The sequence below is a fragment of the Indicator indicator genome, chromosome 10, assembly GCF_027791375.1.
Source record: "Indicator indicator isolate 239-I01 chromosome 10, UM_Iind_1.1, whole genome shotgun sequence".
NCBI lineage: Eukaryota > Metazoa > Chordata > Aves > Piciformes > Indicatoridae > Indicator > Indicator indicator.
In genome coordinates, this window is record NC_072019.1 from 36,142,880 (window position 1) to 36,168,749 (window position 25,870).

Consider the following 25,870-nt stretch of genomic DNA (forward strand, 5'->3'; position numbering starts at 1 on the left):
CTAGAAGACAAAGCATGAATTTTCTTCAATTCCTGCAGCTTTCAGGTATCTCTTCATATCTTCATTGAACGCATGAGAGCCACAGATCAATGCAAATGGCTTCCTCCGACAGGAATTTGTTATTGTCTTCAGCAGGCCCTCATCAAGATGCCCAATGGAGGTGTTCTCCTGATAGCTCCAAGGAAGCTTTTCCAGTGATGTTTCCTGAGAAGGCAAAAGGCATGCAGGATGCCATGTTAAAAAGGACAATTAATTGCTTACAACAAATTTCCCTCTTCACCTCTGAGTACTTCATGGGATGTCTGTCACCCTTGTGACTTCATCTGGGTTTGACAGACCCATCCCAAGAGCTACCCTCCTCTTCCAGAGCCCAGGTGTGCTGGGGCACACCCATCCTGGATGGGGCTGAGAAGAACCCAGCCACAGGTGGACAAAAGAAATTTAATCTGGGGAGGGCTTGGCCCCTCCCCTGCTGGGAGAAGGTGGTCCCCTGACTCAGAGGTGGTCTATTCCACTTCCCCTTCCTGTCCAGCAAGCCTATAAAAGGGGCGGATATCTTGCTGCTCTTTCCTTTTTTCCTGCCTCGTCTGCTCGAGAGGACTTCCTGCTGCTGTTGCTGTCACTGTCTCCTGCACCGGACCACGTGGCTGGGACCCTTTCTCTCTCTCTCAACTGAATCCACCGACATCCAGGGGAACACAAGGCCATTCAGGCTTGGTTTTGTATATTTTTTTTCCCCACTTACCCTCATCCCTCACCTCTGTGAACCCCCCCCCCCGTTACTGATAGATACATATATATGTAAATTTTTTTTTTCTTTCCCTTTTGTGAAAAAAGAAAAAAATTTACTCCTCCTACTTCCAAATTGACTTCAGAATATTTCTTTCACGAATTTTTTTTTTTTCCCCTACCCCTTTTTTTTTTCCTTTCTTCTCTCTCTCCACCCTGCCGAGAAAAAAGGGAGAGGGGCAGGGGGAGGAATTTATATCTATTATCATTTGAGCTCCTAAACTCAGAGCTCAAACTACCCCACCAGGTCAAAGCTCTCCCTGCGATGAGACCTGGCCACTCACTCAGAATGGACTGAAGAAAGTCAGAGCATGACCAGCACCAACAAATAACGCAGAACCTTCTCCTTTGAGAACCACTTCCCACTGTGCCTTTTCTATTCCCAAATCCCAGGCTTATTCCTCTTTAGTGCCTCTTCCATTCCCAAGCCTCTTTCCAGTCCAGTCCCATCTTCCTCGATCAAAATTGAAGGAAGCCAGCTGGGCTCCCAAGACACCTGACCTCACAAGGAATGTTAGACCCCACGGTGTTAGATCCAGTAGGGACTCCCCTGCTGCTGTTAATTAGAAGCAGAAGGTGCTCAGATGTGGTGGTGACAGGCAGCAGGGTGAAATACTGAGACAGACAGACAGATAATCCCCAAAAGGGAGGACACAGGAGTCAATGCTGGACCACACCAGACCTGCTAAAAGCAGAACGAAGAGGAAAAGATGCACACATGGGGCAGGCAGTGTTGACGGGGGTCAGGTGGGTTTCTTGTCATTCACTGATTGAATTTCAAAACCTCCTCAGGCTCTTGAGACAGTACTGTCCTGCAAGGGCTAGGTCAGCTCTGCCACCACAGACAATCACCACTCACACTACTATGAAGGAGCCTAAATCACAAACATTTTTTTCTGTGCCCCATCTCACTGTGCCAAGGATGTATGTGGAACATAATGTATGAGGCAGATCCACCATGAGAGATACAAAAACATGATTCATCTGAGGAACTAAAAATGCAATGGGATTCATTCCCTCAGCATAAATAATTCTTTCTATATCCTCATTTCTGACAGAGATAATTTTCAGCTTCCAAATCTGTGCAGAACAGAGGCAACTTTGGGACCCACTAGAATGAAAATGACTGCTCCAAATGTAAGACCACTGAGAAATATGCCCTCATCCCACGGATTTGGCTGGAAAAGCAATTTTACAGAGAGGGAAACAACTTTAAGAAGTTTAAAAATGGGTCAGCCAGGAAAAATAATTGCTAGGAAGTCAGTGCTAACATACTAGAAGAAGAGAGCTCTGGCCATGAGCAATGAATAGAAGATAAGGAACACAAAGATGATCCAAGGGCTGGAGCCCCTCTGCTATGAGGATAGGCTGAGGGAGCTGGGGTTGTTCAGCCTGGAGAAGAGAAGACACTGGGGGGACCTTGGAGCTGCTTTCCAATACCTGAAAGGATCACAGGATGTCAGGGGTTGGAGGGGACCTGTGGAGATCTTTGCGTCCACCCCCCCTGCCAGAGCAGGACCATAGAATCCAGCACAGGTCACACAGGAACACATCCAGACAAGTCTTGAAAGTCTCCAGAGAAGACTTCACAACCTCTCTGGGGACCATGGTCGAGTGCTCTGTGAGCCTCACAGTGAAGAAGTTTCTCCTCATGCTGAGGTGGAACCTCCTGTGCTGTAGTTTACATCCATTGCCCATTGACCACAGGGTGCAACTGAGCAGAGCCTGTCCCCTCCTTCTTGACACCCAGCCCTCAGATATTTATAAACATCTACTAGATCCCCTCTCAGTCTTCTTTTCTCCAAACTAAACAGCCCCAGAGCTCTCAGCCTCTCCTCCTAGGGCAGTGCTACAGTCCCTTCATCATCCTTGTAGCCTTCCATGGGACCACCTCAAGCAGATCCCTGTCCCTCTTGAACTGGGAGCCCAGAACTGGATGCAATATTCCAGGTGAGGTCTCACCAGGGCAGAGTAGAGGGGGAGAAGAACCTCCCTTGAACTGCTGGACACACTCCTCTTAATGCACCCCAAGATCCTGTAAGGTATAGAGGAACAAGCAGCAACAGTTGCTTGCCTGAAATTCTCCAGTCTAGCAGCAACGTGGGAATATGTGGCAGATTTATGATGACGAAATACACTTGACTGGGAAGTAAGACTGGGAGCTGGGATTGTTTAGTCTGGAGAAGAGAAGGCTGAGGGAGACAATACTGCTCTCTACAGCTACTTGAAAGGAGGTTGGAATGAGGTGGGTATTGGTCCCTTCCCTCAAGTAACTAGCAATAAGACAAGGGGAAATGGCCTCAAGTTGCACCAGGGGAGGTTTAGCTTGGACATCAGAACACTTTTCTTTACTAGAAGAGTGCTCAGGCATTGGGAAAGTCTGCCCAGGGAGGTGGTGGAGTCACCATCCCTGGAGGTGTTCAAAACCATGTAGAAATGGCACTTCAGGGCATGGTGGTAACGGGTCAGAAGTTGGACTCAAGGATCTCAGAGTGATGCTGTTAGAAAAGCAGAGGAGGCAGAGGGCCATCCAGCACCCAGAACCCTCACACAAACACATTTCATAGTTGTTGATTTACCTGGCTTAGGACATAAAATATTCTGACGTTCCAGTAGCGAGCCAGATCCTGGAGAAGAGGTTTTAGATAAATGCTGTCAAATGTAGGGAAACAGCCCACAAGAGTCACAAAGGTTTCATCCTCTTCATCCCCAGTTATGGACTGCAGTATGGGAAGCATGGGTGCAAGGCCGGTCCCAGATGCAAGCATGAGGAGTTCTCCGTGCTAGCAACAGAACAGAGTTTGGAATGAGCTGTGGTGGCTGCAAACAGAGTGCTCATTGCCACTTCCTTCTTGCTGCCACACTGGCAGAGGGTCCCTCAAGAGACAGAACGTATCAGAAGGTCATGAAGTAATTTAACCCTCAGAATGGGGGTGCTGGTGGGCGAGAAGCTCAACAGGAGCCAGCACTGTACATTTGCAGCCTGGAAAGCCAATCACATCCTGGGCTGCATCAAGAGAAGTGTGGCCAGCAGAGTGAGGGAGGTGATTCTTCCCCTCTGCTCTGCTCTGGTGAGACCCTACCTGGAGTACTGCATCTAGTCCTGGAGCCCCTATTACAAGAAAGATATGGAGGTGCTGAAATGTGTCCAGAGAAGAGCCACAACGATGATCAGAGGGCTGGAGCTCCTCGCTATGGAGGCAGACTGAGAGAGTTGGGGTTGTTCAGTCTGGAGAAGAGAAGGCTCTGAGGAGACATTATTGTGACCTTCCAGTATCTGAAGGGGGCCTACAAGAAAGCTGGTGAAGGACTTTTTAGGATGTCAGGTAGTGATAGGACTAGGGGGAATGGAAAAAAAATAGAAATGGCTAGATTCAGTTGGATGTTAGGAAGAAGTTCTTCCCCATGAGGGTGGTGAGACACTGGCACAGGTTGCCCAAGGAGGTGGTGGAAGCCTCATCCCTGGAGGTTTTTAAGGCCAGGCTGGATGTGGCTCTGAGCAACCTGATGTAGTGTGAGGTGTCCCTGCCCATGTCAGGGGGGTTGGAACGGGATGGTCCTTGAGGTCCCTTCCAACCCTGACAATTCTATGATTCTACAATAACGTGTTTGTCTGCAGGGGATTACAGACAGCACTCTCAAGGTTTATGTGTCAAATCTAACCAAACTCTGCTTTATCCAAACCTAAATATTGATCCTCACTTTAGCCTTGATTTCAGCTCAACTCAATTTCAGTTTTGATTCTGCAGCACACTTTGCTGATCCACTGTGGGTTGTTTTCCCACTGGAAATGATCCTTCTGTTTATCTTGGATGCTGCAAAGTACAGCCCTGAGTGTTCTCTGGAGGAAATGGTATCCTCTCCATCCTGACCCACAGATCTTCTTGGTGCATTATCTCACTCTTCTCAGAGGGCTACCCGCAGTACAAAATGCTTCCCACCTGCAAGAGGGGATATCCACTCTACAGGCAATAGGGATATTCAGGCAGTAAAGTGCTGCGTGTAGGAAGACAGAAGGTCCCCAGCTGCCAGCCAGTGCATCAGTGTCAGAACTGAGGCTTCAGTCCCTATGAAGCCCTCAGAGGTCCTGTTCTGACTGGGCAGTTTATTGTGAACAGATCCAATCTGCCTGAATCTGAGTCCTGTGATACTGGCAGCAAAGAGAGACAAATCAGTTTTGCCCTGATAGTGATATTTGGCACCTATAAATCCTAAACTGTTCTACAGCAAGGTGTTTTAAAGCTTCCTCAAGTGCTTTGCAAACTGCAAGTACACAGATCACCCAGACAGTCCTTGAACACAGCCACTTCTAGGCACGACTGCTGTGTTCTGTCCCAGATGGTTCTCTGGAAGCTTTTAAAGAGAGAACAGTGGCCTAAAACAGCAGGGAGAGTATTTTGGGAAGCAGGACACAATGCTCTGCATGGAGCTCAGCCACTGGGATTTTTACAGCCTTATTTTTGTTGGGTTTGGGGGTGGGAGGAGGGGAAAGAAGCAAAACCCTAAGGCTTTTGGATCTTAATGTGTTTCAATTTTGCCCCTCATTTGAAAGGTCAGAATTAAGTAACTGAATTAGTATGTGTGAGAAGCCTTCTCCTGAAACTGGATCTGCCTTTCTTTGCAGCAAGGCTGGTATCAGCAGGTGGGATCAACATTTGCAGAGTGGCTGGGTGACACCACACCTCACTGGAGCTGCTATATACCCAAGAGAGGAGAAGATCAACACCTCTCCTTCGCTTCTGCTCACTCACAAAACAGCAACCTGCCTCAGACAAGGCAAAAACTGATCCAAGCTCAGTGCTAGTGCAGAGTGAGTTCCCTTTGTTCAACACATCAGGAGTGCCTAATGGAAGCGATGAACAGAGAGCCTGGCTAATACTTTCCAGGCTCCTGTTCACCATCCTCTCCTCATCCTTCTTAAATATTCACCAGTTCAAGAAGGTTGACTGCTAATGCTGCAGTACTGTCCAGCATACCAAGAAGTCCCTAAAATAATCACAGAATGGTTCAGGTTGGAAAAGACCTCAGAGATCATCTACTCCAACCTCCCTACCATAGGAAGGGACACCTCTCAACTAGACTCAGCTGCTCAGGGCCTCATCCAACCCGGCCTTCAACACCCCCACAAAGGAGGCACCCACAGCCTCCCTGGGCAGCCTGTTTCAGAGTCTCACCACCCCTGTACTGAGGAGCTTCTTCCTAAGCTCCAGTCTAACCCTGCTCTCCCTCAGCTTTAAACCATTCCCCCTTGTCCTGTCTTTAAACACCCTGATGAAAAGTCACTCTGCAGCCTTCCTGTAGGATCCCTTCAGCTATTGGAAGGCAGCTCTAAGGTCCCCCTGGAGTCTTCTCTTCTCCAGGCTGAACACCCCCAGCTCCCTCAGCCTATCCTCATAGCAGAGGTGCTCCAGCCCTTAAATCATCTTTGTGGCCCTCCTCAGGCCTCATTCCAACAGCTCTGTGTCCTTCTCATGCTGGGGACACCAGAATGGGACACAGTATTTGAGGTGGGGGTCTCACAATAGCATGAAATCATGAAAAGAGTTATCAATGTCTTCCCCTTGGATCATTAAACAAAGCTAGCTGCCATGAGCTGGCACATCCTATGTCTCTTAGGGAACTAACCTGGTTAGGTCGATATGGGAAGCCTCCAAAGGGCCCACGCCAGAAGACCACATCTCCTTTCTTCCAGGTTTTGATGTATTGTGACATTAGCCCAGCTTTGTAGCACTAATAAAAAACAGTGCACAAAAGGAAAGAATAATTAGACCCTGTTGGAAAGTTTCCCAGCTTAAAGTCAATTATAAAGTTATCTACATTTAAACAAGAAGGGCACAAAAAAAATCCAAAAAAACAAAACCCAAGCCCCTAAACCAAAACAAACCCCCCAAACTCATTTCATGCATTGAAAAAGAAAGATCATTCTATTTGAAAAATAACTCAAAGTTATACCCAAAACAAAGGCATTTAAATTAAATCACATTGGATCTATTCCAGCTCGACTAGAATGTAAACACAACCCACTCTCATGCAGTCTGAATTTCCAAAATTGGAAAAAGCTTATCAGAGTTCTTGCTTACAAAGCACAGAGAGATGAGTGTCTTGAATGCAAAGCACAGTCCAAGCCTGCAAGTGCTCTCCAAATCTCAGGGTATGGGGTCTGGAAACGCCCTTTGGGTACTGACAGTTTGCAAGTGCTCTCCAAATCTCAGGGTATGGGGTCTGGAAATGCCCTTTGGGTACTGACAGTTATATAAACACCTGTGGCAGTTTAGGCTGGCCTCAAACCAGCACAACACCACATAGCTCTTGCTTTATTTCAGCCTCTCAGATACTGTATTGATAGCATTAGTAACTCAAAGTCAGGTTTCTCCTTTGTAAGACTCTTGTTTTCAGAGCAGATCATCTGGATGCTAAGGGATGCCTTCCCATTAAAAAAAATTAGTTAATGTGGGCCTCATGTAACAAAAAATCATGAGTTAAAACCTGCCTTACTTTCTACCAGGCACAAGCAAGATCACCTAGGCTTTTGCCTGCAGGAATACTAACCTCATTTGTGACTGGTGAGGAAGGGTCAGTGCTTGCTAGAAATAGAGGAGCAAAAATGAAGGGCTCACCCAAGCAGCCTTGCTGCTCTGTGCTATATATATGTCTTAAAGGTCTGACCACTTGATGGGTAATGAGGACAAACGTGCAGGGAAGAATGCCCACAGCCTATGGGATCTGGATGGAGAACAAGGGCTGGTCCAACAGCAAGAGCAGATAAGCCCAACAGCTGTGGTAGACAACTGGTCTCACACAGTACGGATGCTGCTGCTAAGGCTGAGGAAGAGCAACACAAGCAGAGGTCAAAAGATGAGATGTGACACAAGCTCTGAAAGATTCCAGCCCCGATGAAAGGAGTGTGTTTTGGGGTCTCTTCTGCACAAGTGCTGGACAGAAGCCCAGCTCCACAGCCCAGGGCCTTGGCTGGCCATCAAGCTGCACTGCAGGAAAATGAAATTAGGCAACCACAGAGAACCTGAGGAAATGTGAATGAGTGTGTGCATACTTGTGCTTGCAAGCAGTGTGAGCTAATACAGAGAACACAGATCACAGCATCACAGTGCATTAGAGGTTGGAAGGGACCTCCAGAGATCATCCAGTCCAACCCTCCTGCCAAAGCAGGATCAGCCAGGGGAGTCCACACAGGAATGCATCCAGGTGGGTTTTGAATGCGTCCAGAGGAGACTCCACAAACTCTCCAGGCTGCCTGTTGCAGTGCTCTGCCGCCCTCACTGTAAAGAATTTTCTCCTCATGGGGAGGTGAAATCTTCTGTGTTCAAGCTTTTAGCTGTTGTTCCTTGTCTTATTACTGTGCACCACCAAAAGATCTTGGCCCCCTCCACTTGAAACCCACCCCTCAGATATTGATAGACACTGATCAGATTCCCTCCAAGTCTTCTCAAGACTAACCAGCCCCAGAGCTCTCAGTCTCTCTTCGTAGGGGAGGTGCTCAAGTCCCCTAATCATCCTCATGGCTCTCTGTTGGACTCTCTCCCTGTCCCAGATACTCCTTTCCTTCTCCTAACAACCTCACTTAAACAAGATACCTAAAGTATGAGGAACTATTAGCAGCAGCTGTTAGAATCAAAGGGTAAATGTGTAACAAACACATCCAGGCTCTAAGTTTTATGTTCTGGGCAGGTAGTCATCCCACCTGCATCAAAGGAACAGTATTTGATGCCTACCTTCTTCAAATATATATGGAAAACCAAAGCAAGAGAATAAAAAATCAGCCCCACTTACTGCTTATTCCCAACAGAGCAGGGTAATGGAAACCAAAACAATCCTTCTTTCACCAAAATTATTTCCAAAAACTGAAGTGAGAAGTGATTGAGTGGGTTTAAAATGATTTTTTTTCCTAAATAGAAAGAAAAAAAATAATTATCTCCTGGGGGAAAATTTCTACACCCAGTTTTCCATGGAGCAAAACCCTAACATTATAAAATCACTCAAAAAGAGGGTTATGCCCTGTAAATGGCAACTCCCTCACTCTTTAACTGTAGTATCACAAATGCAATGCTCTAATAACAGGAGGCAGAAGGGTTTGAACAGTGCTTGGATTGCATGGTAATAATAATATAGCACTTTCCAAAATTGCCTGAATAGTGTGAAATCCACCACAACCTACAGGGTGAGATAGAAAAACGGTTGCTTTATGCTGGGTGTTACCAACCTCCTTTGTCACTGCCAGAGAATAACTACAGCTCCTTTTGGGATGAAAGGTTCTATATAAAGGAAAGGTATCATTACAATCATTACTATTATTATTGAAATGCAAAACCTGGGAGTAATAAGCAAGCAGAGATGAAATTTCACTCATCCTGTGAACGTATCCTATTAACACGACTCAAATGCAACATTTCTCTCCCCCGCCACACACCCCAATTGCCACAAGAATGGTGAAATGACCCTCCCAGGGGTGTCCTACAGAAGCTGTACACTTTTCTAAACAACAGGGTTTGTGTTTCAACCTACAGTGCACAATAAACCCCAAAATGTGAAATCCTGGAAGACAGGCAGAGGATAAGTGTGGTCACAAGCAGACATGAGCAGGCAGTGTGAGCTTGCAGCCCAGAAGGCAAATCACAGCCTGGGCTGCATCAAAAGATGCATTGCCACTGGATCCAGAGAGGTGATTCTGACACTTTGCTCTGCTCTGCTGAGACCTCACCTGGAGCATTGTGTCCATGTCTGGAGCCCTCAATATAGGAAGGACATGGACCTGATGTAGAGGGTTCAGAGGAGGGCCATGAAAATTATCAGCGGGGTGGAGTACCTCTGCTATGAGGACAGGCTGAGAGAGTTGGGGGTGTTCAGCCTGGAGAAGAGGAAGCTCTGGGGAGACCTCATAGCAGCCGGCAGGACCTGAAGGAGACTACAGGAAGGCTGGAGAGAGGCTTTGCAAAGGCCTGCAGTGACAGGACAAGGGGCAATGGCTTTAAACGAGAGAATGGCAGATTTAGACTGGATATCAGGAAGAAGTTCTTTACTATGAGGGTGGTGGAGCACTGCAACAGGTTGCTCAGGGAGGTGGTTGAGGCTCCTTCCCTGGAGATATTCAAGGTGAGGCTCGACGAGGCCCTGGGCAGCCTGATCTAGTTGGGGACGTCCCTGCCGACTGTGGGGAGGTTGGACTGGATGACCTTTGGAGTTCCCTTCCAGCCTGGACCATTCTATGACTCTCTGCAAGGCACTAGGGACACCCAGCACTCTGCATTTTGCACCAATACTGAAGGCTGTGCCTGCCCTGAGGAGCCACCAGTGACACACAAAAGCAGTATCAGAAACACCTTCCCCAATGTGATATTCTCCACACATAGTCATCACTTATGAGGGCCCTGCAGACTTTCAGTCAGGCAAATTTCCAGCCAAGTTCTCCTATGAAACCCTTTCAAACTCAACCAGCATTTTGTGGTGGCCTCCAAAAGGGTTAAAATGGCCGAAGTGAGCCTGTACCACCCAGTCCACCCCAAAAGGTGCAGCCTGTGCCCATGGGCCACAGGGGTCCTCTCAGACTGCAGGCAGCTACAGAGCCCTGGCCGCAAACCAGAAACAGCTGCCTGTCTACATTTTTTTAACAAAATTAAGTGTTCTTCAAGCAAAACACAGAGGGGAGAGTAACAGCTGGGCAAAGGCTTCCCAAAACCAGTGGGTCAACTGGGCTGACAAGAGGCTGTGATTTCAAAGACAGACTGAAAAGGCAAAATGAAACCTGGGAAGTGAAACGGGCACCTCTTTCCATGCTGGTGGCCACAGGACTCTCAGGAGGCTCTCCCAAGTGCTTAAGAGGGCTCCTGTGGCAAAGCAGTTGTTTGTGTGTCACCTTCCTCTGCTTTCAGTTTTGTAGGAAAAAAAAAACCCTGCAGTTTTTAAATCAGCAAAGCACCACTGCTTCAAAACGCTACAGAAACGGTCCATGAGGGATTTGGAATTTGAGAGAGTCTAGCTTGAAGCATGACAGCCATGCTTGGTTCTTAAAGGAAATCCCTGCACCTTAGACTCCAATCTATGTGGCACAGGCTTACTTACTTTCATTAAAACTTCAAAGTACCCTTCTGCATTCCCTGGGCTGATTGGAGTATAGGCTCGCTGGACCTCCAATCCATCCACCACTCCTCTGAGGAGAGAAACAGAGGAACCCACTGTGAGTCAGGCCATCGACCGACCTTACCCAGCTCCTGCAGTTCTCTGGGAAGACGAGGGAGGGAGGCAGCAGATCCTCTTCTCAGCGGCCCAACCTGTGCACAGGTTTTCCTTCCAGCCTAAAAATACGGGGCAGGGGGGGGAACATAATGGCTAAATGCACCTTTTGTTCTCCTGGTGGTGGCCCCAGCTCTAACAAACATTCCCAACACAGACCTGGAAGGAGGATGTTTGAGATGTTTAGTGAGGAACAGTTGAAGGTGCAAGAGTGGCAAAGGCAGAGAAAGAGGAGAGAAAATACTTTCAGGGATAAGTTTGCTGTCTCTTTTGGGCTGGGGGTCTAACTTCTTTCTGTGCCTGGACAGCACCTGGCAATTCAATGGTGAGAGCTAGAGCACAGCCTCAATCTGAGGTCTCATCGATACATACTGTGTTTTCCTGTAAGCCTCCTCTTTCCATGGAATATATCTGCCCTGCTCTTTGCTGCTGACTGTAATTGATTGAAGTGACCAAAACCTTCTCCTCTGCTGCTTGATAAGAGATGGCATCAGCTGTTACAGCTGTACACATCAGCTGTTAACGTACAAATAACGTCAACAGATAGAGATCAATGGCATCATAACATGACTTTTTCTATCTGGCAATGATCACCACAGATGGCTGAGAGAGACATAAAACTTTTCCCAAGTGGCCCCTTTTTGGCAAGCAATAAACTACACAGTAGGGTTGTTCTGCCAGAAATCAGGAACCCCCTGGACATCCTGGTAACACCCTGGGCGCTGAGTTGCCCCAAGGTACTGGGTGTAAAACACCGAGCTCTGGGATTAAGTGCAGCTCATTGTCTTCATTCCAACACACTGGAGTAAATAATCTATTGTAAAATCTATTCCTTTTAGTCTTTTTTTCTGCAAATGGGTTTTCTTAATCACAACTGGTTCTTTCTGACCCACTGACGCAAGGATAATGCTGAAGAAAAATACAGCCCTTGGAACAGCTTTTACCATAAAATTAGCAGAGCTAGCGAGCTCACAAGTTCTTTCAACTGCATCATTGTGTGGAGGTACAGAAATTATGATTTGCCTGGTATGAAGCCTTTGTCTATTGACAAACCCCTCTGTACTAGGTTACATAATGCAGCCTGTTTAACTGGCAGAGAGAACAATACCTTAACACGATATGTTGTCCTAAACGCAGTCGCAGGCTGCTATTTCCCGGCAATTCAAATCTGTACTGGTAGGTGTCCTCTGTTAGCTGCTCCACCGAGCTTATGTTGAATGCAGTAAATGTATCTGGATTCAGCTCTGAATTACTGCTCTGCAAGAACAACAATAAATAATTACTTGCTTAGATAGTGTCTTTTTGTTATTTAATTTCTTCCTCTGGAAGCAAACGTGCCTGCTAATTCAGCGCCAGAAGATATTCAGGCCTCCATTAAACGCTGGGGCCCACCACAAATTCCAGCTCTCTGCTGATTCATTATCATGTTCTGCAGTGTGCACTTCAGGATCTTGCATTCCTCCCCCCTTCCCCTCTTTGTAAATTACTTTTTTTTCCCCCACACCTAACAGCAAGGTCATCTTATGATGACTCACTGCGGCTGGAAACAAACAGAAAGAATCCTGGGTGCTGCTTTGGGGGCAGCTCTGAACCCCCCCCACTGATGACCACTGTCAGCTGTTTCAACATTGATCATTTTTGCTTGACCCAGCATGGTTAATCTTATCTAAAAGGATACTGACAAGTTTAAAATTATGTTCTGAAGACAACTACTCCACAACACACAATGCAGCTTTTTTCTTTTTTTTATTTTTTTCTTTTTCCCCAGCCTCAAAATATAAGTCTTAAAAGTCAGGAAGAGACGAAAAAGGTCAGACAAACAGAGTTTCTCTGAAGAAACAGTCAGAGAAAATTGTGGTTCTTTGTACCTTCCACCAACTCCCACTTTGCAGAGAGGCTGGCTTTGGCTGGCTGGGGTAATCCAGGAAGGAGAGGCTGCAGACCCAGGGCTGTAACGCGACACCAGGGTGAATTCGACACTTGGAAAACCTCGTTACAGCAGGGAGAGGGCAGGCAAGGGGGAGGGTGGCTGTGAAGGGGAATTTTGTTTGGGGAAATTGCCTTTACAGCCTTCTCTTAAGGCACGGCTTTAATCTGTCCCTGCATCCCTCACCCATCACCACAGCCCCACACACTAACAAGTACGATCAAAGCACAGGCTCCAGGATGTGATGAAGATAAATTGACCTGCTCCTTCTTCTCCATGAGGAGGCTTTTGTCTTGCTTTGCTCTGGCCCTCTCCCATTGTGCAAGCTCCTTCTCATACACATCATAGATGCAGGGTTTGCAGCCACTGCTGCAGCACTGGGATGGAGAAGGTTCCTGGGGTTTGAGAGCCAGCCAGTCCTGCTCATTTCCACTCATTGTCTGTAAAACACAAGCCCTGCATCAAAAACAGCACGATGAAGAGTGGCAAATGCTCATCAGCCTAGCATTATTTGAAGGACTTAGAAAACCTCTCTCGAGCATCTTGCATATGTATCTCAGGGGACTCAGGGAACTGAAAACTTGTGAGCTGATCCAGAGCCTGCAATGCTCTGGTCCCTCAATTGCTCACTGCTTCTGCATTGGCCAGTGCAGGAGTGCCAGGCATTGTAGCCACTGCACCAGACTTGCACAGCAAGATCCCAGCACGCCCTTGGGCTCTGTTGCCCAACCAAAACTACCTCCAGCACCAGCAGGCACACCCTTACTCCTGCTCATTCTGCCATAGCAATTTCCTGCAAGGGGGTGGCTTGGTCATCTGGAGCAGAAAGACCTTACAAATCTGCAGCTCAGTCCACGAGAACAGGTAAGAAACCCCAGCCACCAAGATGTGGCCTTCTGGAGCACAGCTTTAAAATGGGGGAGAGGGTAGTGAGCTGAAAGTGGGGCTCAAAGCAAAATATGCTAAAGTCACAGGCAAAACACCACTTTGGTTATGAGCACATTTGAGCCTGGCTTTAAATGCAGACATACAGGAAAGGGCAAGAAGCACGGGCACTGTGCCCTTTATCCTTGCAATGTGACTTTTATCCTTGCATTACCCTTGCTTCAGGCAGAGCTGTATCTGCGCAATGCTCCTCAAACCGAAAACATGATGCAGACTTCTCAGGGACTCTCAAGGGTTGGCTTAACCCCATTCCCAGTGCATTTGTACCTCTGTTACTCAAACAAAAGGCAGGCCAGAGGAAATTACAAAGCCACGGGTAAGGAGGCTCTGGAGGGGAGCACTTAGCACGTACAGCAGCTTCACTTTCAAGGTGAATTAATCAACAAACCTTCACCTCTGCAACACGTTCTGGGGGGAGAAGAGGACCAAAAGGCGAGGAGTTCTGCTATGCACAGCGGCCACAGGGTCCGTGCCCCCTGAGTGGGCCTGGGTGTCCTGAGCAGCCACAGCTCCTCTGAGGGCTGTCGAGGCCCCCTCCTCAACTCCGACCAAGCCGCGAGTAGAGCCCGGAACCCCCAGGCCCGGCCAGTTACCGAGTTTCGAGCACTTACTACGCGTGCGCCGCGGGGGGCACTCTGGCACAAGCTGGGTCCCGGGGCAAAGGGCCAAAGGCGGTCGCACACAACGAACCTGCAAGCCCCAGCAGCCGCAGCCCCAACTCCCACCAGAGGCCCGTCTCTCAGCTGCCAGCCCGTACCCGCCTCCTGACTTACCAACACACCACCCGCCCTTCACCTATCCCGCCGCCACTGGGCAATTTGCCGACCCGCCCTCACCGCGGGACGCATGCTCGCCATTGGCCGCCGCTGTCATCAGTCACCAGAAGGAACTTGCGCGCGCGCGCCCGCCCGCCGCGCTCCCGCCGTGCCGCGCGCGACAAGATGGCGGCGGGCGAGCGCTGAGCGGGCGGCGGTAGAGGCAGCAGCAGGAGAAGGATGACGGTGGCGGGGCCGATGGCGTTGAGGCGGGCGGCGGCGCCGGCGCGGGGCTGCGGCGTTCTCACCCGCGGCATCATCACCCGAGCCGCGCCGCGGCGTCACCGCGGGCCGCTGCCGCGCACGCCCTGGACCACCCGCGGGCCGCCGCCGGACGTGCTGGCCCAGATGGTGGAGCAGCGGCCGGTGCGGGAGCAAGTGGAGCTGGACACCATCACGTACGCCGGGCGGCAGCACTATGTGCCTGGCCTGGCCCGGCCGCGCTTCCCGCCCTGGGATCGCGGCTGGTATGACCCCTGGCACTCTCCGGGGCCGCGCTACGAGGACATGCCGCTCTACAAGGAGCGCGGCTGCTTCGTCTGCCACCAGCGCGTCCGCATGCTGGAAGGTACCGGCCCGCCGCCCTGCCTCCGGCCTCTACTTGGCCCGGGTCCCCGCCTCTGCCCCCCCCCGCGCGTTAAGCAGGAGCCAGCAGTGTGCTCCCGTGGCCAGGAAAGCCGGTGGTATCCTGGGGTGTGCTGAAAAGAGTGTGCTCAGCAGGTCGTAGAGGATTCTTCCCCCTGCCTCTGCCTTAGTGAGGCCCCATCTAGAGGACTTTTGCACTCCCCAGTTTAAAAGAGACAGAGAACCACTGGAGAGAGTGTAGTGGAGGGCTACAAAGGTGATGAGGAGGCTGCAGCAGCATTCCTCTGACAAGGAAAGGCTGGGAGACCTGGGGCTGTGTAGCTTGGAGAAGAGCAGACTGAGAAGGCATCTTCTCAATATCTGAAGGGCAAATGTCTCTTCAGTGGTGGCCAGCAACAGGACAAAGGGCAGTGGGTGTAAACTGCAACCAAGGAAGTTCTGTCTGAACATAAGGAAAAACTTCTTTCCTTTGAGGATGACAGAGCAGTGGGCCAGGCTGCCCAGAGAGGTGGAGTGTCCTTTGGAGACATTCAGAACTCACCAGGTCATGATTTTGTGCAGCTTGCTCGAGGTGAACCATCTTTAGCAGAATGAGGTGGACTAGTTTTCCAGACATGCCTTCTGGCCCCTACGATTCTGTGATTCTGTGTTCAAGCACTCACCCTTCACCACCAGCCAAGATTTCTCCTCACACAGAGTGTCAAACCAGAGGTGCTGCAGAGCCCACCCTGCCTCACAAGCTAACTGCACTGTCAGCCTGTTGCCAGCCTGCCCAGGAGCCTCAGTAATAAACAAATTCCCTGGTTTTTATTCCAAGGAGTTCGGCAAGCACTGTGGCTCACCAAGACGAAGCTGGTGGCAGGCTTGCCTCCATCAGTGCTCAGCATCATGGACAACCCAGCTCACCAGATGGAGAACCACGAGGAGAGGGTGAAGCATGCCATCTCCCACGCACGGTTCTGGAACACGAGCGAAGTTGCTCCTAGGAGAGAGTATTATTGGTAAGTCCTTGGTCAGAGGGTGGTTATGGCTTTAGCATAAGCATCAGTCAGGTAACACAAGAGCCAGAGGTTTAAGTGTGTCATTAATCAAGTAACGTAAGGACCAGAGGGGTTTACGCTACAAAGAGAAGTCATGCATAGATCTGCTGTTGAGGGATTCACTTAGACCCTTTGTATCAGGTTGTTCAGCTTGTGAAAAAACCAAAACCAGCCACACCACAAAACTCCAGTTGTGGATGTTGACAGCAGTACCAACGTAAACACGTACTCTGCATTCAAGCTGCTTTCAGGCCAAGGTCTGACTTTCAGCTTGAGATCTACTTCTAGCTGATGCAGAATGTTAGTTTTTTTAAATAACTAATGATAAGCATTTCCTCTGCCAACAAGGACTGGTGTGGGTTGTTAACCTGAAGTCTTTGTTAGCTGTTTGGAAATGCTACGCTGCTTTAAGTTTTACACAGCAATGTTACAGCATTTGTGTCCCAGCAGCACCTGCCTGCCATTCTGATCCCGTTTTTTGTGTAACTCTTTTGTGTGTTTTCATTCTAAAGCCCAGTCCTGTTTGAAGACTTGTTACACTTGTGTCGGTTAATGGCCATGAAGTATCCTGCTCTGGCTAAAAGGATGTTGGCTAGGAAATACATGATAGCAGCTACATGGGAAAGAGGTCAGTGGCTTCTAGGGTGGAAGCATTTAGCTCTTCTTGGTGGTAGAAGAGGGGTAACAAAGCCACTATCGAGGCTGAGGACCTAGAGAAAATGAAACCCTATTACAAGAAAGATCTGGAGGTGCTGGAAGGTATCCAGAGAAGGGTCATGAGGACGATCAGAGGGCTGGAGCTCCTCTGCTATGGAGGCAGACTGAGAGAGTTGGGGTTGTTCAGTCTGGAGAAGAGAAGGCTCTGAGGAGACTTTATTGTGGCCTTCCAGTATCTGAAGTGGGCTACAAAAAAGCTGGGGAGGGACTTTTTAGAATGTCAGGTAGTGATGGGACTGGGGGGAATGGAAAAAAAATAGAAATGGGTAGATTCAGTTGGATGTTAGGAAGAAGTTTTTACCATGATGGTGATGAGACACTGAAAGAGGTTGCCCAGGGAGGTCGTGGAAGCCTCCTCCCTGGAGGTTTTTAAGGCCAGGCTGGATGTGGCTCTGGGCAACCTGATCTAGTGTGAAGTGTCCCTGCCCATGGTAGGGGGGTTGGAACTAGATGATCCTTGAGGTCCCTTCCAACCCTGACAATTCTGTTATTTCTGAACCAAGTCATTCTACCAGTTTTAAATAAGAATAGTGGCAGGGTGCTTACTCTGAGGAGATTGTTGAAGTGTTAGACAATACCATGACAAGGTGGCTGGAGAACCACAACCAGTGCCTCAGAACTGATGTTTGATGGTTTTTTGATGACCACAATCAGTATTGTTGTTCTAAGTATGTTAAGAAACTAGCACCAGCAATCGAGATTGGGATTTTAGAAGAAGAACCTCCAGCTGAACTGCTATTAAAGATGAGTTTGGAGGTGAGGGGGAGGGAGTGAGCCTTGCAGAACAACAACTTGCTAAAATGTTGCCTAAAAAAGAAACACAACTTTCCCTAATCTTATTTCAGCAGTGTTTAAACGTAGCTTAATTTCCCTCCCCAGAATCCATTCTCCTTCAGGTCCGTGGCCTGAATGGAATGCTTCTGAACTCTATGGCCCCAATACCACCAGTAGCCTCCAAGGAGGAGATGCTGGCCACTGAAGAACATGTTCTGGAGACCTTCTATCCCATTGCTCCTACCATTGATCTTCAGGAAGTGAATGTGTACAAAGAGCTCAACGACACAGGTAGATTGGGCTGCTGACGGCAATGTTCTGTCAGAACAAATGAAGAGCAGTTGGCCTGCAGTCCTCACCCTTCTGTTGGACACCTATAGGCAGGGAGTGCATGGGAATGAGAGAATACAGGAGCCAGGCACAGGCTGTGCACTGGAGGCGCTCCAGACCAGTGGTGTGTACATTGTGGCCTAAGCAGGACTGTGGAGAAGAGCTTAAATCCTGGCAAATCCTGTTCTAACAGTTGCTGAAGCTAGGAGAGGTAACAGAGGTTGTGATTCCTTGTCTTGCTGAATGGTTTGGAGGGGGCAGCCTCTTCTCCTGGGTGCCAAGTGACAGGACCAGAGGAAATGGTTTCAAGCTGCACCAAGGGAGGTTCAGGCTGGATATTAGGAAATATTTCTTCACTGAAAGGATTCTCAAACATGGGAATGGTCTGCCCAGGGCAGTGGTGGAGTCACCATCCCTGGGAAGTGATCAAGCAGTGTGTGGAGCTGGTGCTTAGGGACATGGTGTTGACCTGAAGGTTGGACTGGATGATCCTGGAGGTCTCTTCCAACCAGCTGTATTCTGTGATTTCTGACACGATGATGTGCCATTTAGGTTTCAGAGATGGTTACCCATATTCTCATCCTCACACTCTGTTCTTCCTGGAGTCGGCCAACGTTCGCACCAACAGGTTCAGAGCGGAACAGCTTCGAGCTAAGATGCTGATGTTTGCTTTTGGCAACGCGCTGGCAAAGGCCAAGGTGCTCTATGGGGTGCGTATTGCAGGCTGCTGCTGCTGCCTTGCTAGGCCTTTGTTCTTTCTACTACTGCAGCTAGTGGAAAGAGTCATGAGATTCACTTGCTGGAGCATGTTGCACTTGGTTTCAAAGCTGAGCTTCTGAGTCCAGAGGTCTGACTCTGACCTTCAGGTGTGGTTACTGAGCTCTGGTGATCCAGAAAACCATCACAACCAAGTGGTAACTGGGTGGGAACCAGTTCAGCTGTAAAACTCTAACTCACGTGGCAGCTCAGTATGTAAATTGATATTTTATTGCTGGCCAAAGGAGGCATTTTAATTAAAATATAAAATCTACATTCAAAACTTGTTTGACTAGAGTAATTTTCTGGGCAAGGTAACAACACATTTATTAAAATCTTGGCTTCAAATCAAGTGGAAGATGCAGAATCAGCAAGCACTTCTACCATTTCTGCAGTAACTGGCCTTTTAAACATCCTCCTCCCTCCTCCCCCCACCCCCCACTCCCTTCTTTCCTAGAATGATCCCAAGGTTTTGGAGCAGCCTGTAGTGGTGCAGAGCGTTGGCACAGACGGGCAGCAGTTCCAGTTCATGGTGTTCCAGTTAAACACAACAGACCTCGTCTCTAACGATGGCATCAAAAATCTAGTCTGGATTGACTCTGATCAGAACATGTATGAAAAAGCCCAGTGTGTCCCAGAAGTCAAGAAGAGAGTTGTTACGGTAAGGAAAACAGCCCTGGAAATCCTGCCCTTGAACCTTTGGGAGCTGACATAGAGCTACAGCATGAGCTTTAAACCAGCTGTAGAGACCTGACAATTGGCACCTGTCCAGGTGTCACTGGCAGGGAGTATTTGTGGTGCTGAGGTACCCCATAGTGTGCAGGCCATGTGCCATGGTCCTGGAGCGTGTCCAAAGAAGAGCATTGAGGCTCGTGAAGGGTTTGGAGGGCATCACACGAGGACAGGCTGAGGGAGATCTCACTGCTCTCAACAGCTACCTGAAAGGATGTTGAAGTGAGGCTCGTGTTGGTCTCTTCTCCCAAGTACCAGCAATAGGATGAGAGGAAATGGGTTGAAGTTGTGCCAGGGGAGGCTTAGGTTGGACATTAGGAAAAACTTCTTTACTGAGAGAGTGGTGAGGGGTTGGAACAGGCTGCCCAGGGAGGTAGTAGAGTCACCATCCCTGAAGGTGTTCAAGAAGCTGTAGCTGTAGTGCTTCAGTACATGGGTTAGTGGTCATGCAAGATGGGTTACCCCATCTTGGACTTGATCTTGAAGGGCTTTTCCAGCCTTAGTGATCCTTTAAATGTGATGTCTCCCCATCTCCTAATGCCCATGGTCAAGATCAGCTTGTGCTCTACTAAAGGCAGTGCCTGCATGCAACTGTGAGCTGCACTGCAGAGAAAACAGAGCAGGGTGCTGTCAGCCCTGGTCATGCCAGGAGGGCATCTTGCTGTGATGAGCACAGGGTTTTTGCTGTCTGAGCTTGATAGCAGTTGGCGTGCCCACACATAAACCCAGCTGGGGAGAAAGGGCACAGTTTGGAAGCTCCCAGGTCTGAAGTCTTCTCCAGGCCTCTTTAAAGCCATTGTTGGGCTGCATGAATCAGCTGACTGCAAACTGAGCAGCCATGTCTTCTCCTCTGCAGAAGCCCGCTGGAATCTATGGCTTTCAGCCAGACACCTTCAAGAAGTTTCTGGCACTGTATCTGCATGGAACTGTGTGAAATTCAGCTCCACTGAAAACGCTTCAACTGTACCTGCTGCTCCTCTTGGCCAGAGCCATCACACAGTTAAAGGAAGGTGGATTCATTGACTTAAAAAAAAATAAAAAAATTGCATTGTTACTGAAAGTTAAAAAAAAAAAATCTTTTTCTAAACTAAATTGTGCCCGAAGAAAGTCTTTTCATTTTGAGGGGCTCACCTCTGGATTCAGAGTAGAGAGAGTCATCAAATGCATCATCCTCCAGCACTCCTTCAGCCTTGCCTAGACAGAGCCTGAGCCAGGCATTATTCCTCTGTGCCAGGCCTGCTCTCGGGGTGCTTTTGCACAGAGCTGACTCAAGCCTCTTTTCCCAGGCTGCTTTGAGGACCTGAATGCAGTGTGTGTGGAAGCTTCAAGAGAGGAGTCTGAGCTGGGAGCCTTTTTCATTCTGCCTGGCTTTGGCTTTGTTTGACTCCTGCCTGCTTCGGGATGTGTCCCGCTGCCCTGCGCTTAGTTCCCAAAGCTCTTAATCGTTGAACTGGCTTTGTTGGCTCTATAGAGCTGCAGCCCTTTCATCCCCACAAGCCTGCATGAAGAGATCTACCCATTTTGGGAGAGTGGTGGAGAATGTAGCATGAACCTTTGCTAGCTGGGATTTGCTGCTAAAAATACAAAGGCAGAATCTCTTCCTGCCACACAGAGTTAAGTGAGCAGGAAGCGTTTTTCTGTTTAAGGTTGGGTGGGGGGAGGGAGGGATTGGTGTGGGCTTTGTGAAAGGGAAGCTAAATTAGTTCCAGCCAAATGCAGAATGTTTTGCAGCTCTGCACTGGTACCCTCCAGCACATGGGGAGAAACAGGACAGCCTGCTCTATTTTAAGGTGTGCTGCAAAAGCAGGTTTCCAAGAAATTCATCTCACTTCAGTGTCTTGTGTCAGAGACTGGGCTGTGCTTTTGTGATCTTCTCTGGCCATCTGGATGAAGACCCCAGCTGTGTGTTCCCAGGCTCAATCTCAGGCAGCTCTCCTGTGCTGTGGGTTTCAGAAAGCAGCTTTTCACCACTCAGATTTGAGACCAAGAGTTGCAGTCAGTAAGCTGGGGTGCCTCTGCTGTAAGGTGAATCACAGGGTGTTAGGGATTGGAAGGGACCTCAGGAGATGGAGTCCAACTCCCCTGCCAGAGCAGGACCATAAAATCTATTGCAGGTTGCACTGGAATGCATCCAGCTGGGTCTTGAAAGTCTCCAGAGAAGGAGACTCCACAACCTCTCTGGGGAGCCTGTTCCAGTGCTCTGGAACCCTTACAGTGCAGAAGTTCCTCCTCATGTTGAGGTGGAACTTCCTGTGCTGTAGCTTACATCCATTACCCCTTGTCCTAACTCCCTCACTAGTTAGGAGAAAAGGCTTGAAAGGGAAATGATCCAGTGTGTGTTGCATTGATCTAAGTCATGCTAATGATGCCTGCTCAGGGGGTGCCTAATTCAGACCATCAATTTAAATCTGCAGATCTGTAACTTGTACCCAGTTATTCATGTGCCAGTATAGGTTTGGGGCTGATCTGTTGGAGAGCAGCTCTGGGGAAAAGGACTTGGGAGTCCTGGTGGATGACAGGATGACCATGAGCCAGCAATGAGCCCTTGTGGCCAAGAAGGCCAAGAGCATCCTGGGGTGGATTAGAAGGGCTGTGGTTAGTAGGTCCAGGGAGGTTTTCTCCTTCATGTTTATGATGTGAAGGGCGGTGTCAGGAGGACGGAGCCAGGCTCTGCTCAGTGATAGACAAGGGGCAACGGATGCAAGCTGGAGCAGAGGAGGTTCCACAGAAACAGAAGGAAAACCTTTTTCACTGTGAGAGTGAGAGTCCTGGAGCAGGCTGCTCAGAGAGGCTGTGGAATCTCCTTCTCTGGAGACATTCAAAACCTACCTGGATGCTTTCCTGTGTGACCTACCCTGGGTGATCCTGCTCTGGGAATGGGGGTAGGACTGGATAATCTTTTGAGGTCCTTTCCAATCCCTACCATTCTGTGATTTAGAAATCCCTTGTGACGCACTCATTCTCCATTCAGACTGCTCAATAGGTGTTTCTTTCTCAGGCTGTTTTCTCTCAGACTCTGCTGAACAGCTCTGGGTAAAAGCCTTGGAACTGTTGACATTCCCTCACCCTTCTGACTTTGGGTCTTCACTGGTCTCAGGGATGAAACCCTGGCCAGCTGCCTGCAGCGTTCCCAGTCCCAAGCAGAGCAGGTTTCACTAAGGAAACCTGGCAGAAGAATGGAGGGGGGGGGATGGAGAAGTGGAACACTTCACCTGCTCCTGGGAGATGTTGCGATCTGTGAAGATGGCCTACATGGGAAAGATCCAAAGTCCCTTTAGATGCTTTTACCTCTCAACAAAAACATCTCTACTGGGACAGGCAGCAGAAGAGGAAGAACTAAGTGGAGCTGGAGTCCTGCTGCCTCCAGGACTGAGCAGAGAGAAAGCATGAGCACAAGGAGAGGGATGAAGGCAGAACAAAGGCAGTTGTGGAAAATGGCAGAGCCACTATGATGTGGGGATAGCGAGCAGGGGAATGAGGCTTCAACAGGTGACAGGAGGCACTGGGAAGCCGCTTGAGTAGACCATAGAGGCAAAACCATGTTCCTGGTTTGCTCAGGACACAGCTGATCAGGCCTGAGGGGAGCAGGGAGCAGTACTCACAGTGTTGCTGGAAGGAGCAGCTGGTCTTGGTGATGGAGAACCAAGGAGGGCAGAGCAGGGCTTCCAGCTTGGCTCGTGGGACAGATGCTCGGTGTTCGTCCATCGTGGTGCAGGTAGCAGGTTCGTGAAGCAGGCAGTCCCGGCAGAGCAGCCCCCCGCAGTGGAGAGCAGTGTGTGGCGTTCCTGCTGCTCCTCCCACCCACACGGCACATGGTTTATAAACTTCAGCCACTTGTCCCTCCAGGGAGAGCTGCTGGAAATAGCCCTGCTGAGGAAGGTGGGGCCGGGAGCAGGACACCAGGTCATAGAGACACAGCTGGGTTGGCATCAATAAGTGATAAAGGCTCCTCAGCAGATGAATGGCATCACCTCAGCACCCAGCCCCTCCCCTGCCTAGAGCCAGGCATTAACTTTTAATGAACGGCAGCCGGGGAGGCAGAACATGTGAGAGCAATGTGGCTGGAGTCTGAGGTGAAGACCTGGCAGTACCTGGCTGCCCAGAGACCTCTGCACCCACCAGCACAGGATCTGGCCCCATCCTGCCCTGAGGATGATGCACAGTGTTGTCTGGGTTCCACCCCACCACCGTACCTTGCTTTGAACTGCTCCTGGTGCAAAATCTGACTCCATGGGCTGCAGTCACCCTGCCAGCAAGCACACCCCATGCTCCAGCCAGAGCCTCTGGTTGCTCAGATCCTCCTCCCACACTAAATTTAATGAAAACTAATGGGGAGACAATTATCCCTGAGGTTGGGCTCGGGAAACGTTTGGAGGAGGGAAGTTGGCGGTTTCTCATGGCACTGTTCGATACAATTAGCTTGTAACCCACTAAGAACTGACGGGGGGGGGGGGGGGGGGGGGGGGGGGGGGGCGGTGAGGAGGGGCCTCTTCCACACCCCACAGCTCCAGACAGAGAGCAGGACCTGGATGGGCAATGTGGGCAGGGCCAGCTCTGGGCAGCTGGGAAGGCAGGAGGGCCTCATCAGTGTCAGTTAATTACTCCTAGGGTTCCTGTTTCCCACTGCTCACATGCTGCTTCCTGTGAAGCACAAGGAACCAGATGCTTGGACCCAAACCCACACTGGGGCACAGATGTGGACGCCACACAAGGATGTCTGTGATGCTAACTTGGAGAGAAACCTGAACAGGTAGCAGAGGGTGCAAGCACACCCTGCTCCTCCTGCCCTTAATTCCACTCTAATGAGCTCTGCGGGCACGTTGAGCTTTCTGGGTGGTTCCCAAACCGAGGAGACATCCAAGGTGTCACCCCCTCACCCTTCTGCTCCACCAGCTTCAGCAGCTGCATGGCACTCTCCCCTGGGATTGCAGGAGCTGGATGGAAGCACCTTCCATGACCTGCAGAGCTCCAGGCTGGCTCACATCCCCCAAACCCCACAACCCGCTGAAGATTCCTGCAAGGAGGGAGAGAAGTTGCAGCTGCAGCCAGCCGTATCCTGTCTGAACTAGTCCAAGGCAGAGAACAGAGACAGCAGCTCCTGGGAGTGTTTCAGACACTCATGCAAAGACCTCAAAAGCCCCAGCCTCTCCCCAAGTGCTGCAGCAGCCTCTGGTGCTGCCTTGCAGGGAGGCAGCTCAGCCTCTTTGGGGCTTCTCCATCTCCAGCAGCTGGTTTTGGAGCTGAGTTGGATTCTGCAACCCTGTACCCAGCCACTCTGCACTGCAGCCAGCCCTCACCCAAGGAGGGGAGCAGCAGACCCCATTCTGAGTCTCTGTATGTGAATACATGTCACACAAATAGTTTAGAAGGTGACACTTGTGCCTCTTCTCTCTTGCTCACCTCTCAGCACTGCAGGACCCCAGAGGTAGCAGGACCCAGCTCCTCTTGTGGGACAACCCTGATCTCTGACACACCAGGCTCCATCCAGCATCCAAACTCCTCCAGCCTCTAATGGGGAATCCCTGGGGGGCAGGTTACGAATAAGAAAAAAACCAAAAAAACAATTCACACTTTTTAGCCCAAAGAAAGCCCCTCTGGGGAGGACAAGGGCCTGGCACACCACATCCTCAGCATCCTGAGCATTTTCCTAGGCTAAATATTCAGTTTTCCAAACCTTGAACCATTGAACCAAACCTCTCCTGGGTTAACAAAGGTCATTGAACCATACCTCACCTGGGTTCTTCCCCACAGCTGAGTCCCTGTCCACTTCCCCAGACTCCACCCCCAATGCCAGCCATCTTTCTGCTCTCCATCACCTCCACTCCCACATCCCAAACCTTGGGTTTGGTCCTGAATGAATAAAGGTCAAAAAAAAAAAAAAAATTCCCAAATCCTAATACTCCACCCCAGGTCTGTCAGCAAACAGCAGGAACAAACTGCAGAGCATGGAAATAAAATGTGGATGTTGATATTTATTACAGCATGGGGGGTGGGGTGGGGGGTGAGAAGGGGAGAACCATTTCATTCTAAAAAACCATCCCATACCAATGAAGACAATAATTTAGCTATTCATTTGCAAATACATGAAAACTGGGTCTCTCATTTCCTCACTTTAGAACAAAAGAAAAAAGAAAAAAAGGAGAAAAGGAGAAAAAAAAATCCCAAACCAAGCAAAACTCCAAACAAACAAACAAAATAAACAAACCAACCAACCC

At 49.4% G+C, this 25,870-nt stretch overlaps 2 protein-coding genes across 2 annotated transcripts; one reads left to right on the forward strand and one right to left on the reverse strand.

Moving 5' to 3' along the window:
• LOC128969569 (NADH-cytochrome b5 reductase-like) lies at nt 1-14,545 on the reverse strand. The gene is made up of 7 exons (XM_054384441.1): nt 14,518-14,545; nt 13,180-13,401; nt 12,143-12,291; nt 10,864-10,951; nt 6,415-6,519; nt 3,369-3,572; nt 1-204 (listed from the first exon to the last, which is right to left on the reverse strand). The coding sequence occupies exons 2-7, from the start codon at nt 13,396-13,398 to the stop codon at nt 1-3; spliced, it is 969 nt and encodes a 322-aa protein (XP_054240416.1). The 5' UTR covers nt 13,399-13,401; nt 14,518-14,545.
• Nucleotides 14,546-14,901: 356 nt separating this feature from the next.
• Nucleotides 14,902-20,683, forward strand: MRPL37 (mitochondrial ribosomal protein L37). Its single transcript, XM_054384584.1, has 7 exons — nt 14,902-15,289; nt 16,124-16,307; nt 16,859-16,974; nt 17,943-18,128; nt 18,720-18,877; nt 19,381-19,584; nt 20,512-20,683. Exons 1-7 carry the CDS (start codon nt 14,902-14,904, stop codon nt 20,587-20,589), a joined length of 1,314 nt encoding a protein of 437 aa, XP_054240559.1. The 3' UTR covers nt 20,590-20,683.
• The last annotated feature ends 5,187 nt before the right edge of the window (nt 20,684-25,870 follow it).

Coding starts and splice junctions, on each gene's coding strand:
- LOC128969569 (XM_054384441.1), bottom strand. CDS start 13,398: ATGAGTGGAAATGAGCAGGACTGGCTGGCTCTCAAACCCCAGGAACCT. Junction 10,952..12,142: donor GGACAACATATCGTGTTAAG/GTATTGTTCTCT, acceptor TTCTCTCCTCAG/AGGAGTGGTGGATGGATTGG. Junction 205..3,368: donor TATTTTATGTCCTAAGCCAG/GTAAATCAACAA, acceptor TTGCCTTCTCAG/GAAACATCACTGGAAAAGCT.
- MRPL37 (XM_054384584.1), top strand. CDS start 14,902: ATGACGGTGGCGGGGCCGATGGCGTTGAGGCGGGCGGCGGCGCCGGCG. Junction 18,129..18,719: donor CAAAGAGCTCAACGACACAG/GTAGATTGGGCT, acceptor TGTGCCATTTAG/GTTTCAGAGATGGTTACCCA. Junction 19,585..20,511: donor TCAAGAAGAGAGTTGTTACG/GTAAGGAAAACA, acceptor TCTCCTCTGCAG/AAGCCCGCTGGAATCTATGG.